This window comes from Malania oleifera, chromosome 9, assembly GCF_029873635.1.
Source record: "Malania oleifera isolate guangnan ecotype guangnan chromosome 9, ASM2987363v1, whole genome shotgun sequence".
Taxonomy (NCBI): domain Eukaryota; kingdom Viridiplantae; phylum Streptophyta; class Magnoliopsida; order Santalales; family Ximeniaceae; genus Malania; species Malania oleifera.
The window spans coordinates 55,013,655-55,028,381 of NC_080425.1; the positions used below are offsets into that span (position 1 = coordinate 55,013,655).

Consider the following 14,727-nt stretch of genomic DNA (forward strand, 5'->3'; position numbering starts at 1 on the left):
TGATCATGAGGTGCCTCCCAAAAAACTGGGGGGAACGAAAATCTTGTTTCATATTTCAGATGTACATTTACTTGACTAAAGTAGCAGACACTATGCAAAAATATTTTTCACGACTTCTATAGAACTGATTATACCGGAATTAAATTAAACAAGGAAAAAAGATAAAGATGGGACTAACTAAAAAAAAAAAATCCTTTAGAAAAAGAAAGCAAACAAGAAAAGATCATACATCGGTCAAGATCAATGATGATACAATCACTACATAAGCCAGAAAGAAGAAAATTGCTATCTGAATGAAGAACTTAGGATTTTCCCTCATGTTTGGGGAGGTAACCGCCCTGCAAAACAAAGCCCAGTCAGTTTGCTCGCAAGAAATGAGGAAAACAAACACATAGAAGATAAAAGGCACTATAATTGAAAGTTGATTAAATAGCCTAGCATTTTTGAGTAAATAATTAGAATATACCTAGCAACACGCTGAGAAAATCGATGAAATGGCAAACTCTGAATAAAGACTATGCCTGGTCCTGTTAGAAAAGCTGTTGCCACATTGTCACCCTGTGAAGAGAGAATATTATACCATCCGTCATTCGTATAATGCCATGAGGATCAATAGTAGCCGCTGCACAAAAGGTGCAAAATTCAACAAGCCCCAGATGCCCCTCTACTTGAGAAGCTAGTAAAGTGTCAGATATTAACGCCATCTATTATGCTACTTCATAGTTGAAACACCAAATAGGATGTGGGAAACCATATCATTTTAAACATGCAAAACCAAGAATTGCCCATCACCAGAAATTGGAAGAAGCATGGTTCAAAAGGGTTCACATACAAGACAGGTGTAGGAATGAAAATGTCCTGGAATTCCAGGAATAATTCCAATAGTTAAAAGAGTGAAGGACTTAAATGACGCGCACAAAGGCACAGATACACACGCATGCACACACGCACACGCGCGCGTGCATATATGAAGCCAGAAGAGAACAATAACATAATGCTTTTACGAAAAACAAATTGTAGATTTGGGTTGGCTGAAATGGCACAAGTTGGATTAAGTTACAGAATCTATTTAGCCATGACTGGTCAGAATAAATTGTATATTATCTGTCACAACCAATATATCACTGTGCAAGCACAGAAATTTAAGATTTTACCTCGCTCCCTCTATCCAAAAGGCAGTGAATAACTCTCTCGCAAGTTTGCATGAGGGCCCAGTCCTGAGTTGAGAACTTAAACTTGGCATGCAAGTTTGCATGCACTTTGTATTCCCAACTTCAGACATCGAACTATGAAATGTTTTTAAGCAGACAATTCACTAAAAATTTGAAGTTGGTCAGCCCCTGTTTGGAACGCATTAAATATAAGTAAATTTCTAGAAAAGTGCTTTTTATTTGTGTCAATAAGTGGTGTTCGGAAAACAATATCATATGTGCTCATTTGTGTAGGTACTTTTGAAATCCACCTTTTTAGGGGGAAAAAAGGTACTTCTGTAGAAGTATCTTGGGTTTACTTCTGGCAAATAGCAGTAGCGGAACAGTAACCACTTATCAAGTGGTCACTGTTACCATGGCAGATGGGCATCAAAGGAAACACCATTTAGATGTGTTCTTTGCTTTCTCTCACGCTTGCCTCTGGCTCTGGCTCTCTCTCTCTCTCTCACCCCCTCCCCTGCTCATCTCTCATTCAGCTGTTGGAGACAACCTCACCACAAATCTGAGGTCCTCAAAGGTGAGCTGCTCCCTCTCTGGCACCAATGCCACTCCTCTGGCTGAGCCATCCAGCGAAAGGCAACTCCAATCTGTCTCCCTCCTTCAGCCGCAGGCAAGAACTGGATTCCAACCACAAGCCAAGCATGAGATCCAGATCATGAGGAAGAAGAAGAGGGGCTTGTAGCAATCCACTGTTTGGCCATGGGAATTAAAGAAGAAGAAGCAGAGGGCTTTAACAGTAAATTACATTTTGATCATATGATAAATTTTTAATTAACTGGTCAATTAATTTTAGTTACTCTAAAATGTTGAATTTAATTATATTTTAACATATCATTAATGTTAAATTTAGCATTTGATAATAATTATAAATCTTATTTAAATTTTAATTAGAATTTTTTAAAAAAAATTAATTAAACTTTTAATTAAAATTAAAATTTCAACTAAGTTGTTAATTAAAATATTAAAATGTTAATAACATAAATATTCATTAAATTGTTTATTAGAAAGTAATTAAAATTTTAATTAAAAAAAATATTAATAAAAAATAAATAAAAATGTTAGTTTATTTCATAACATCATAATTAACAATTATTTAATAATTATACAATATTTTTTGTCATCTATTATAATATTATTATAATAAAATCATACACCATTTATTTTATCAGTGTATTTTGAAAACCAAACAATAATTACGACTTCAAGTACTTTTCCAGTTAATACTTGGCACTTCTTCAGATAAGAATTTTTTTCAAAAAAATACTTCTATATAAGTGGCTCCAAAAAATCTCATGCAACTGACAGGACAAGACCACTTTGTACCACTGCTCACCCAGATCTTTGTATTAAATCTGTACTCAGGATAACACACAATGGAACACAACCTTCACTGCTTTAATCAGTCTTTACTCAGGTCCAATCAGGAAATCCCATAGCCCGTAGGTTCATTTAGTACTAACTCTAACTTCTAACGGTTGCGGGGGGCGAGGCAAATACTCATGGTCATCAGTGAAGGAAATAACTTAGGTTAATTTTTTAGGACCCTTGCTGTTGGTTAGAATGATCCATAAAATTTGAGTAATGACCTAATATTTTCAAAATTAACCCCACAAATACCTTACATGGCTTTACATCATGGTAGAGTCCAGCCATTCCAAGGCCACAACAGTTTTTTGTGATTGAGGCAGCTTCATAGCCATAACCATATGTGTTACAAGGATTATCATGCCTGGACATCATGCAAAGAAATCACAAGGGGGCTGCAAGTAGGGGTGGCAAAACAGGTTCACAAGCAGGGTCCGGGCGGATTATTAATGGGTCAGGTCATAAACGGATCGGGTCATAAATGGGTCGATGTTAAACAAGTCACGGCCATATAAACCCTAACCCGCCCATTTAATACACAAGCAGGTCATGGGTTACCCGTTTAAAAAATAATTATATATTTACATTTTTTAAAATTTATTTTTAAAAGAAAAGTACTCTTATTTTATTAATTAAATCTTTAAAAAAACCATAAAATGCAACAGAAAAAAAAAAAACCCCAGATGGAGATTACCAGATTGGAGATGGACTGAGAGGGACTGAGGGAGATTGAGATCTGAGATGAGAGGGAGACTGAGAGTGAGAGGGAGGGGAAGACTGAGGGTGAGAATAATTCGTGAGATCGTGAGACTGAGAGAGGGAGACTGAGGATGTGAGATTGTGAGAGGGACTGAGGGTAAGGGGGACAGAGAGTGAGAGGGAGGGGGACCAGCAACAGCGAGAGGTGAGATGAGAGTAGAGGTGACGGCAAGACCTGAGAGGATCTGCAGACTGCGGCGACAGCGTGCTGCTGGGCTGCCGGAAGAGGATTTGCGGAATGTGGTGACGGCGTGCTGCTGGGTTGTCGGAAGAGGAACTTAGGACATTGAAATCTTGGCCTGGGGGTGCAGGCGGTGTGCAGTGGGCAGTGGGCAGAGGGCAGTGGGCGTGGCCATGTCCGTGTGGGTAAGAAATTAGGGTTTTTGGTTAAATGTGTATATATATATAGGTAAATAAATGGGTCACCCTCCGAACTCGGATTGACCTGTTTTAACCGGGCAGGTCACGGGTGACCTGTCGGGTCTGGACCCATTTTGCCACCCCTAGCTGCAAGAAAATGTAGATCCCATTCAATAAGGTTGACAATTTCCAAAACTTCATCTGCTCTCCACATATTTTTTCTATCCAAAATACCAACCACCAGGTACAAGATTCTGATTAAGGTTCTGCTCTAAAGAAGCCGTAAAGTGTTTTCATGGTCAGTTAACAAACTTGTGCTGAAGTCAATGCACTAGAAGACAAGAAAAGGTTTAGATTTTAACCTTCAGTAATTTTTTCCAATGGACTGTGCATCCCCAGATAGCAGTAGCAGTAATAATGTTTTAGATAATAATGATGATGGTGATTATTTAAAAATAATAATGACAACATAAAAAGTAATAACAAAATTAAAGAGAATAAAAACAATAACAAATGAAAGAGGGATTTGGTAAGAATTTTTCCTTGACTCATCTACATACATATGTTCCCTCTCTCCTTAATTGTGGTGCTCTCACTGCTAGTCCCTACTAAAAGAAATATATTCCATAGATGTCCAGATGAGAATGCACTGTAGAATCTTTCTTGAAGGCTTTGTCTGAAGAAAAAAACATGTTTTTAACCCTTGTCATCTTTTTTTAAAGAGATGCTAAAAATCCAACCTACTGCTGGTTTTGGCGAGTTTTTCTTGATAGATGTTCCAGGTACTTTTATTTCTGGAAAAGATTTGCTCATCTGTGACTACAAAAGTCTAACGGGTATCACAAGAGAATCTGTAAAGGAAGTTTCAAGTCCTATTAAGCAAATGTTACTCTGCCATTACTCTTGTTGTTGCTCCTGTTGCATGCTCATACCCAAGAACTATAACCAACACCACCCCCAAACCCCAAATCAACATTAAACTAACAAAGAGTATACTGATGCTGACCATGTGTAACTATCAAGGGCTTGCACACTAAAAAGAAAAATTAATTGAACTGGAATCTCAAGTGATGGGTCAAACATAAAACCAACAACACATTTTAGTGACGAGGCTATTAAATTACAATATCATTGATTTTCCATCAACAAACAAGAACGAAAATTAGAAAATAGGGCATAAGAAATAAGTGCAATAGAAGTTGCAACTTACCCCAAAGACCACCCTTCTAATGGGAGCATTACATTTGACTTGGACATTGACTGTGGATGAAACAGCCACAATGCAAGACACATCAACAGCTAGAAGTTCACCAACCTCAAGATTCTTCTGTACAACTAACAAGGAAAAGAGTAGAGCTCCCATAATTAACATTTTTTCTTAAGTTATTTGTAGCAAATTGTACGTATCACAAGCACCATTAATTAATTTTTGGATTGGAAATTCAAAGCCAAAAACCCCGCAATGTTTATGGTTGACCACTGCACATATTTTTCTGGATGATTTTCTATTAGCAAGAAAATCATAACCATATGAAAAACACAGGGCCCGCAAGTGGATGTTGCACATGATGACATCAACAACAACAATAACACACACACACACACACACACACACACACATGTACAAACTAGTAAAGATGCACATGAGTTGCATAAAAAAATTTTCAATTCATGAGAAAATAAAATAGTAAATACCAAATCAATATATGTAACCAACATAGCCAATTAGAGGGGTGGGAAATAGAATTTTAAGAGCAGGGTAAACTATAGAAGTGTGAAGTAACCAATCGTTAACAGAAAATTCGAGAATTTGAGAATAGTCGAAGGAATCAGAGGATGACATTATCATTATTTATATTATTATGATTTTAAATTTGGGGAATCAAAATTATATACCTTTTTTCCAAATTGTAGGCGCCCCAAAAAAGAATATATAGTTCTGCCCTCAAAAAACATATATGCATAATAAAGAATATTTTTAGAAGTTGAGAACTAAATTAGCCAAGGATTGCCTAAGGTACAAGGGATAATGAGAGTTTGTCAAGAATTGATTTACTTTTGTTAGAATACCACTTTATCTAAAAGCTTAAGCTGTTAGGCTGTAGGCTAACAATATATATCAAACCTTAATACTCCCCTGGACATGCAGCTGAACAGCACATGGGACGAAAAGCACACGATATAACACTCATTACAGGGAATACAATAATTTTTTAAAACAAAATAAAATAAACACAAGCAACAAGACTAGACCCCAGACCTCCTGCAACCAACTCTGACACCATATTAGAGTATCACTATATCTAAAAACTTAAACTGTTAGGTTGTGGGCCAACAATGTAGACAAAGCCTTAACAACTTTAATAGTTTTATTCATTTTTCATAGGGTGGGTGTAGATTGGACTGAGTTTGATAATAAAGGAGGGTAATTAGATCATGTTTGGTAATCAGATTTGATATGGGCAAATATGAAATGTCAAACTTCGCAAGGAATTTAGATTTCCTTGTATTCATAGCATAGGCATGAGAATCCTTTGGCGTTAGGAATCAAATTAGCCAAAAGGGAAAGAAAAAAGCTTGATTAGGATTGAATTTACTTTCATCACCACGTAAGTTGGATGTAGATTAGATGAAAAGTTTAAAGGCCATTAAGCTCATTTATGGGACAGGATCCATGATATTTTTGTCCAAACAAATGTAATAAAGAATATTTCTGTCTAAAAAAATGATTTTTGATTAAAACTCCATTAAAATATCAAAATATATTTTAAATGTTATTATTGAATCAATCATGCATTACAGTCAAATTTAACCCACTCAATTTAGAGAGTTCTGTATGAAAGCCACAGACATTTCATTTATTGATCAATCCTCACAGCATCGAGATACTTATTTCAAGCGCAAAATGCCACACTTTCCAGGAATGGTATTGTTTCATGTGCTTGTTGTTCGTATTATCGTGCCAAATTGAAACAGAACTCCAAATCCAAATGACAATATCTCCACATGTTAGCCTGCTGGTCCAACCACAACATCCCTCTAAAGCACTGCACATTGAGATATACTAATTTATGCCAAGTTCTCTTCCTTTAAAGAATTCATTTTCCTAAAATTCTTCTAAGATTCTTTCCTGTCTAGCAAGAATTAAACTGAAGTTCTCAGAAGGCAGAGAAAGTAGGCTTAAACTCTGAGAAATAGAATATGTTAGTCAGGAATTCCAAAGGCAACAATAATTATGCGGAAAAAAAAATAATGAAAAAGTGTAACAAGGAAGAAACTAAAAGAAAACGAACACAAAACTTTCTGCACACAAGGCTGCAGGGCAATACACATTAAAATGTACAATTGTTAAAACCAAGTAGATAAACCAGGGCTGCTATTAGCAAAACATGCAAAGTCTTGTCTTAACCTGCCATGCCAAATTTTAACCTGAAGAAAGCCTACCTGGACTCGCCATATTCTGTCCTAATTCAGTTCTCCCTATACTTGGGCCAAACTTGGACGCTTAAGAGATTTTAGCAGAAGCATGATTAGAAATTAAAAAAAAAAAAATGAAGCAGGACTGCATACCAGATCCACCAGCAACAACAAATGCAAGCCCTTGGCCAGATAGCTTTTGTCTCAGAAATCCCTATGATGATGTTAGCATGCCCATCAGAGAGACAAAAAAGATTAGAATAAAATTTCATTATTGTTAAGAAGAAAATTTGAGGAAACTGAAGGGCTGAAAGATCAGGATAGATAACAAAGTCAATTCATAGGAAAGGCAAAGTGCCCCCTTATTAAGAGAAGAGAAAGCAATTGTTCCCCATTATCTCACCTCTGCACCAGCAACTATGCCACGTGCCCTATGATCAATTTGGTTATTGACTTTCACATCATTGATGGAACAAAGGAATGCATCTGGCTACAAAACAATATTAATGTAGTCACATATATGTCTGGCTTAAATACATTAAGAAAAATTAACTTTTCTAAACTGAAAGAGACAACAATGGAGCATATGAAGTTGCTCACTGGAGAATGGGGCCTGTACAAAAGAATAACATTCATCCCATGTTTGGGAGTTCGGATTTGTGTGCATTTGGATAAAATGCAATACAAAATTGCACTAAAAGTTTCATTTAAATCCATATAAATCCAAATCCAAGATCTGAACCGCACACTCCCAAATGCAACCACAATAATTCAACAAAACAGGGGAAGATCCAGAGTGAACGAATCAGGCTCTACCTGGCATAAAATTTCTCCCCCAAACATAGCCAAATCAATCTGTAAAAAATTGAAACAGGTAACAAGGTCTATTCAGTAAAATTAATACTACGCTAGAGATAATTAGGAATCCCTATAAGCATGAGAAATCATTATCCACAGTGGTATGAAATGTTTGAAATACAAACCGGAAGAATTCTTGCAAGAGAAGGTGCTGCAATCCCAACAAATCCATCATTTGTTCCAGGATTTAGAAGAACTATGCTGGTCACATTCTTGCCAAAAAGCCACTGCCACATTCCTACTTCATTTTCAGGTAGATAAACATTTTCCATTTGGATGGAACCAGACGTGTAGCACATGGAACCTAGAAATTATCCAGACAGAAAGTACCCAAATTATAATAACTTAAAAAAATTATAAGGTATTAATGGTTCTAAATTCTGGAAATACAACCAAATAAGGATAAAAATCAACTGTACTACAAAACTTCAATCCACTCTCTGAATCAAAGAATATCTAGAAGGGTATTAGTGTCAGAAATGAAGTGCAAATGGTGAAAATTTTGACAACCTACTTCAAGATTCACTCGTCTGTGTGTCTGTGGAATGGAAAAAATAAAAGAATGAGATGCCTATCCATAAATTGAATTGTATCTGTTTTCTTCTTTTGGATTGGCTGGACTCAAGGCAAGACTTTAACTTTTTCTCTTCTGGATTTCATTACTGGCTTACTGCTGCTAGTTTCCTTTCTTCTTTTATATGCTAGTATAATTTTAATTCTACTTAAATAAGATTTCATTATATATCAAAAGAAAGAGTAAAAAAGGTATGATGCATGACAAATGGTAACAGTAGCATACAATGTTTTGGTTATTTTATATTTATCTCAGGATTCATTATGTCATCTAATGCAAATCTTAAATGTGAAAATGTTATGGCCAGTTGGAAAGATTTACACTTAGATTTGCAGGTATTGACTTTTGAAGTGCCTGACAATAACAATAGCATCATAGTAGTTAAAAGGCACAAGGCACATTGAGGCGCAAAGGGTACTTGGATCCAAGGCAAAGGTGCTCGCCTCACAAAGGTGAGGTGCACAATTATCAAATTTGTGCACAATGCCTATTTGATGGGTAATTGACATATGAAAACACATCAATAGTAATATTAAATTTAAAATGCCAAATATTCAATACCAAATCATAAACACATAGAAATTATGACAACTAGTACCAAGCTCCAAGTGAAATAAACATAGTTCAACATAAGTAATTACACATGCAAGAGTTCAAGCTTCAAATTAGAAAGGAAACGAAATTGCCAAGTCGAAGGCCCAAAAGCATCAACATAGTGGCTTAATGCAAGTTAAACTATAACTTGCCAAGAGCAGAGGCAGCCTGCTAGCCACCAGCAAGCAACAGCAGAAGAAGAATAGAAATTATGACAACTAGTACCAAGTTCCAAGTGAAACAAACATGGTTCAACTTAAGTAATTACACATGCAAGAGTTCAAGCTTCAAATTAGAAAGAAAATGAAATTGCCAGGCCGAAGGCCCAAAAGCATCAACATAGTGGCTTAATGCAAGTTAATCTATAACTTGCCAAGAGCAGAGGCAGCCTGCTAGCCACCAGCAAGCAACAGCAGAATAGGAACTGAAAAAGAAGAAGCAGAGCTGAAGAAGAAGGCAACAACAATAGGAAAATACTAAAGAACAAGAACAAGTACAAGAAGAAGACGACTTGCTAGTTTGAAGCAGCCTGACGAATCACGAAGACTGACGATGACAACTCAATGGCTCGAAGCCTCTCACTTGTTCGAAGGCTCTGGCGAAGGCTCTTCTGCAAAAGGAAGGCTCGAAGACTCAAAGACAAAGGTTGTGCTGGTTTGAAGGCTTGAACCTCGAAGACAAAGGGCTCTTGCGAAGGCTTGAAGACTCGAAGGATTGAAGATGAAGGTGTTTCGTGCTGGTTCGAAGGCTTGAGGACGAAGATAGTGCTGGTTCGAAGGCTCGAACCTCGAAGACGAAGGGCTCCTGCGATGGCTCTCTGGCTGGTGAAGGCTCAAAGACGTGAAGACGAAGCCTGGACCTGCTGGTTTGAGTCAAAGCCTCTGGCTAGGGCTAGAGGCTAGGGCTAGGGCTAAGGCTAAGGCTAAGGCTGGTTCGAGTCTGGCTATGTTTTCTTTCTTAAAATGTTAAAAAAAATGAAGTTAAAATGTCAGATATCAGAGGTGTGACTCACTGCTCCTAGAGCCTCAGTGCGCCTGCCTGTGCCTCTTGAAGGTCGCCTCGCCTCAACCTTGATGAGGTGCTAGCCTCATCACCCCACTGCGCCTCGCACCTAGGAGTGCCTCAGGCGCGCTTTTGACTGCTGTGGCAACAATAACAGCCCCCAGACCACAAGGCTCCCCACTTTGCGAGGGTAAGGGGAGGGTCATCACAATGTACGCAGCATTACCCCTACTTTTATGTAGACTTTGCTTGGACTCGAACCCATGACCAACCGGTCACAAAGGAGCAACCTTACTATTAATCGAAGGCCCACTCTCAAATAGCAAAAATAATAGTTCTTTCGTATAATCTATTTCCTATAAGCTATACTAATCTTTTTTTCGTTTTATTCACGCATTCTCCCAGTCATACATCAACAGCTTTGACACAATCTCAAGTACTTCATAAGCATCTACCTTGAGCAAGTTTATTGTGATGTCTTGAATATAACTTATACTTGCTTTATTACTTTAAGTTGCATTGAGTATTGAATATTTGGTTGTTACATTGGATCGAGGATATGAGTGCCAAGTGCACATGTGTTGTTTAATTTACTAGAGGGATACCTAAGTGAGCTTCTTGGGCTGTAGACGAAGGTTACTTGGGACCGAATGACTATAAACACATTGCATTTTATTGTTTTTGCTATTTTCTTTACTCTGTTTTGTGTGATTGCTCCATGATTCATTCTTGTAGTTAGAATTGTTCATAAATTTTATAACACCCCTTCCATGCTTCATTTTGTAATTACAATTGTTTGTAAATTTGATCACACCCTCTCCTCTAGTGCTATAACCAGGCCAAAAGGTTTCACACATGGCCTTAAGGGAGGATAATGTTGTGAATGAACTAAGAAATGCACAGCGGAATTTAAACGCAGCAAACAATGAAGAATGAATATGGAACACACACACGCAGTATATCTAAAAGCAAAACTTAACACAAGATTTACGTGCAAAGCCTACATCCATGGAAGCAATCGGCAAAGGTTTTCACTATGAGAATGTCAAAGAACACAATACAATACAATGATCTTTCACACTCAAAATATACCCAAAATGATATATTTATAAACACTTTGGAGGCTTCCCTCCAAACACCCAACCATATTAATGCTCACATTCAAATTTTGAAATCAGTCTCGCTGCTCCGAGCAAATCAGTCGACTAATTCAAACAGAATGTAATTGTCTGCATTCTGGATTAATCAGTCGACTGATTTGGCCAATCAGTCGATGGCTTACTACTGCTCTTGAGCTCCTCTGCACAAGTAATTTCAAATATGTTTTCTTTCTTAGTTTATGCACTCCATCAAGTATATGAACCACAAAAACACAACAGATAACAATACAATCATATGGCAACCCAATTGTTGCTTATATCCCCAAAAAACATAATTTACACATATTCTTCAATTTTTTATTGAAATTTAATATTTGCATGTCACACTGCTACATTCTTGTACCCACAACAAATGTCAAATGGCTTGTTGGACAAACCTTGGAAGGATACAATGTTCATGTCGGATGGATTTTGGAAGGAACTTTAGTTAACATGGATTCAAGAAGGAACTTTGGTTAACATGGATTCAAGAAAAAACTTTAGTTAACATGGATTCAATTATGGAAATGTAATAGGATACATCTTGAATGACGCTATGACATTGCGGTGGATTAGAACAATTATTATGGTGGTGTTCTCAAGCTATGATGTACGAACATTAGACACATGAATGATACTAGTACGTGAACAAGAATGTAAGGGAGAGATCATTCTAGGAAGAACACTAGGTCACCAACCTACCTCTCACAATATCCTCTTGGGCATTAAGCATCTTGGGAGTGCTCGGGTGTGCACTCTTGATATCCTCAAGGGGTGTCTCAGGCTTCCATGCAGGATTAGAAGCCCCATGGACAATTCACTGGGGAATGAAGCCACACATCACTATTGATCCAGGAGTTGTGATGTTCACCCATGTTGGCCTTTGGATATACTCTTGGGTGGTGTCGTCTCATACCTAATTGGACTATTAAGGGACATTGACTCTTTATATGTTTGACTCAAATAATGTATGCTTTCACTTCCTTTAACCCTGGTCAGTGAGTGGTAGTTGATGGGTGCTATTACACGAGGATTGTTTTGTGGGGGATGGGAGTTACCCTCGTGCTTGTGGAATGTGAGTTCAATGTTCAAGTCCTGATTCCTCTATGACAATCTTAGTTGGAACTATAGTTGTCATGTTGTAAGACTTGACCACCAAATTGAACATTGGAGTGTTTCCATGAATGAGTCAAGGATGTTTAGATAGGACATGGTGTAATCATGCTACTACATGGGCATGACTCCGCCACATTTTAGGCAAATTAAGGAAAGAGTGATCCCTTGTGACCTTGGAAGCCTCCCACGCTAAGACAATTGGGATCAAAGTAGGTCTCTCCATTGAGCATTGAAACGAGATTGATACTGGGGGTATCAATTCTCTTGTGGGTATTCAACATATAAAATTGAGTGGTGGAAGGATCAATATGCCTTTGAGTGCTAGTCACTCTCTCCTCTCTCCCCTCGTATCAAGTGACTCGTTAGGTTACTGAGGCTGAATCTGACCTATGGTAGAATATCTTGTGGAATTCAAGATGCTTGATTGTACCTTATACCCTTGATGTGGGGATAAGGGTTGATTTATGGAAAATAAGATGGAGTAAATACCCTGTGCCTTGGGTCGGGTATTGAGACCACAATATAAGAGTTCTCCTATATTGATTGGTCCTTGAGTTCGAACATCCATGAGATATTGTGGTGTCCTTGTTCTATAGCCAAAGGTGATATTCTTGGATCTAGTGGAAGGGGGCGATTGCAAGAGTTTTGCCAAAGGTTTCTTTAACTGATCTTGGGAAGTTCAAAGCCCATAGAGGGAGGTGAGATTCTTGGAGCTATGGGAAGGTAAGAATCGTGAAAAAGCCATGAGACATAATCTTTGAGCCACATAAGTGCGGCTCTATGTTGGTCACAATGGTGACAAAAATCCAATAGGGTGTGGACTCGAAGGCCATGAATGTTGCTTAGAGGACTTCATTAGAACCCAAAGAGATCCTTATGATTTGTGTTCCATTGGAAATTGGATGAGGACCGCCTTCGTAGAAATGACAGTTGAGCACTTGTGCATCATTGGCTCGCAGGCCTTAGCTTTACCCATGCTAGAGGGCATTGGGATTTGGTTTGTCATAAAGCATTTAAGCCATGTTGCCAGAGGGCACATGTGCCCAAAGGGCCTTTGTTGTTTTTGTTATCATGCAAGTTACTTCCAATGCAACTTGGCTAGAGGGTTGTTCATTCAAATGGTAAAATTGACTTAGAGCACGGTAAAATCCAAAGGGCAATGGTATCAAAGTTAGCTATGATGGATGGTGATTAAGACAGGATTGTCAAAGGACAATTGAAATTTGAATATCGAGTGCCTACTGGGGTTTCATACTTGAATGCCAAAGGACATGGAAGTCTAAAAATGATATTGAGTACTGGAACTCAAAGTGGAAGCTAAACTATTAACCTTGTGGTTTCACATATGGAATTTGAGTACCTATTTGATGGTTGTGTAAACCAAATGACCAACCTTTGAATTGGGTGATCATGTGAACATTGGGCATGCCTTGGGAAGTTTGGTGGATGTGGAACCCCAAATGTATAAGATTGGTCACACTTTAAGAGACTTTAGGGTGCAGACCCATCATCGGGTGGAATGAATGATCTATGACGCCGTACTTGATCTACTAGCCCCAAATTTATAAGATCGTTAAATTTGAAGAGCCTTTCGAATGTTAGTTATCCTCAAAGTGCAATGTTGGAACTCGAAGTGGAAGCTAAACTTTTAAACCTTGTGGCTTCACATATGGAATTTGAGTACCTATTTGATGGTCGTGTAAACCAAATGATCGACCTTTGAATTGGGTGATCATGTGAATATTGGGCATGCTTTGGGAAGTTTGGTGGATGTGGAACCCCCAAATGTATAAGATTGGTCACACTTTAAGAGATTTTAGGGTGTAGACCCATCATCAGGTGGAATGAATGATCTATGACGCCGTACTTGGTCTACTAGCCCCAAATTTATGAGATTGCTAAATTTGAAGAGCCTTCCGGATGTTAGTTATCCTCAAAGTGCAATGTTGGAAATGAGCCTTGATGGGAAGAGGTAAGAGACGATGAACTTCTTCACGAACAAAGAGAATGAGTAACAAACTAGTTGTGTGCATTTGGAAAAGGATCTCAAAGGAAGACTTTGAGAAAAGAATCACAACTAGAATGGAATTTCGAGTATGAAGATTCCTTTTAGCGAAACAAGTACGGGTTTCGACTGATTTCAAAAGTGAGGCAAACTTTAGGAAGGAGTTTGCTTTGTTGAACTAGATGACACCTCTTCTCTACACTTTTGTGAGAGAGTTTGAATTTCTAAGGGACGAGGACAAAATGTGGATCCATATCAAGGGTTAGTGAGATGTTCTTGGAGAAGTGTTTTCTATCTTCAAAACTCGAGGTACTATGGGTGGCTAAT

The 14,727-nt window shown here is 37.9% G+C and overlaps 1 protein-coding gene across 1 annotated transcript in view; it reads right to left on the reverse strand.

Annotated features, from left to right (window-relative positions):
• The window catches only part of LOC131164167 (uncharacterized), a 27,193-nt gene continuing 12,466 nt past the window's right edge, over positions 1–14,727 (reverse strand). The window contains exons 4-10 of the mRNA XM_058121160.1: positions 8,096–8,274; positions 7,929–7,967; positions 7,516–7,602; positions 7,266–7,326; positions 4,906–5,030; positions 467–558; positions 1–338 (exon numbers count right to left, since the gene is read on the reverse strand). Coding sequence (XP_057977143.1) covers positions 224–338; positions 467–558; positions 4,906–5,030; positions 7,266–7,326; positions 7,516–7,602; positions 7,929–7,967; positions 8,096–8,274 — 698 coding nt within the window. The 3' untranslated portion in view covers positions 1–223. The remainder of the gene's footprint in view (positions 339–466; positions 559–4,905; positions 5,031–7,265; positions 7,327–7,515; positions 7,603–7,928; positions 7,968–8,095; positions 8,275–14,727) is intronic.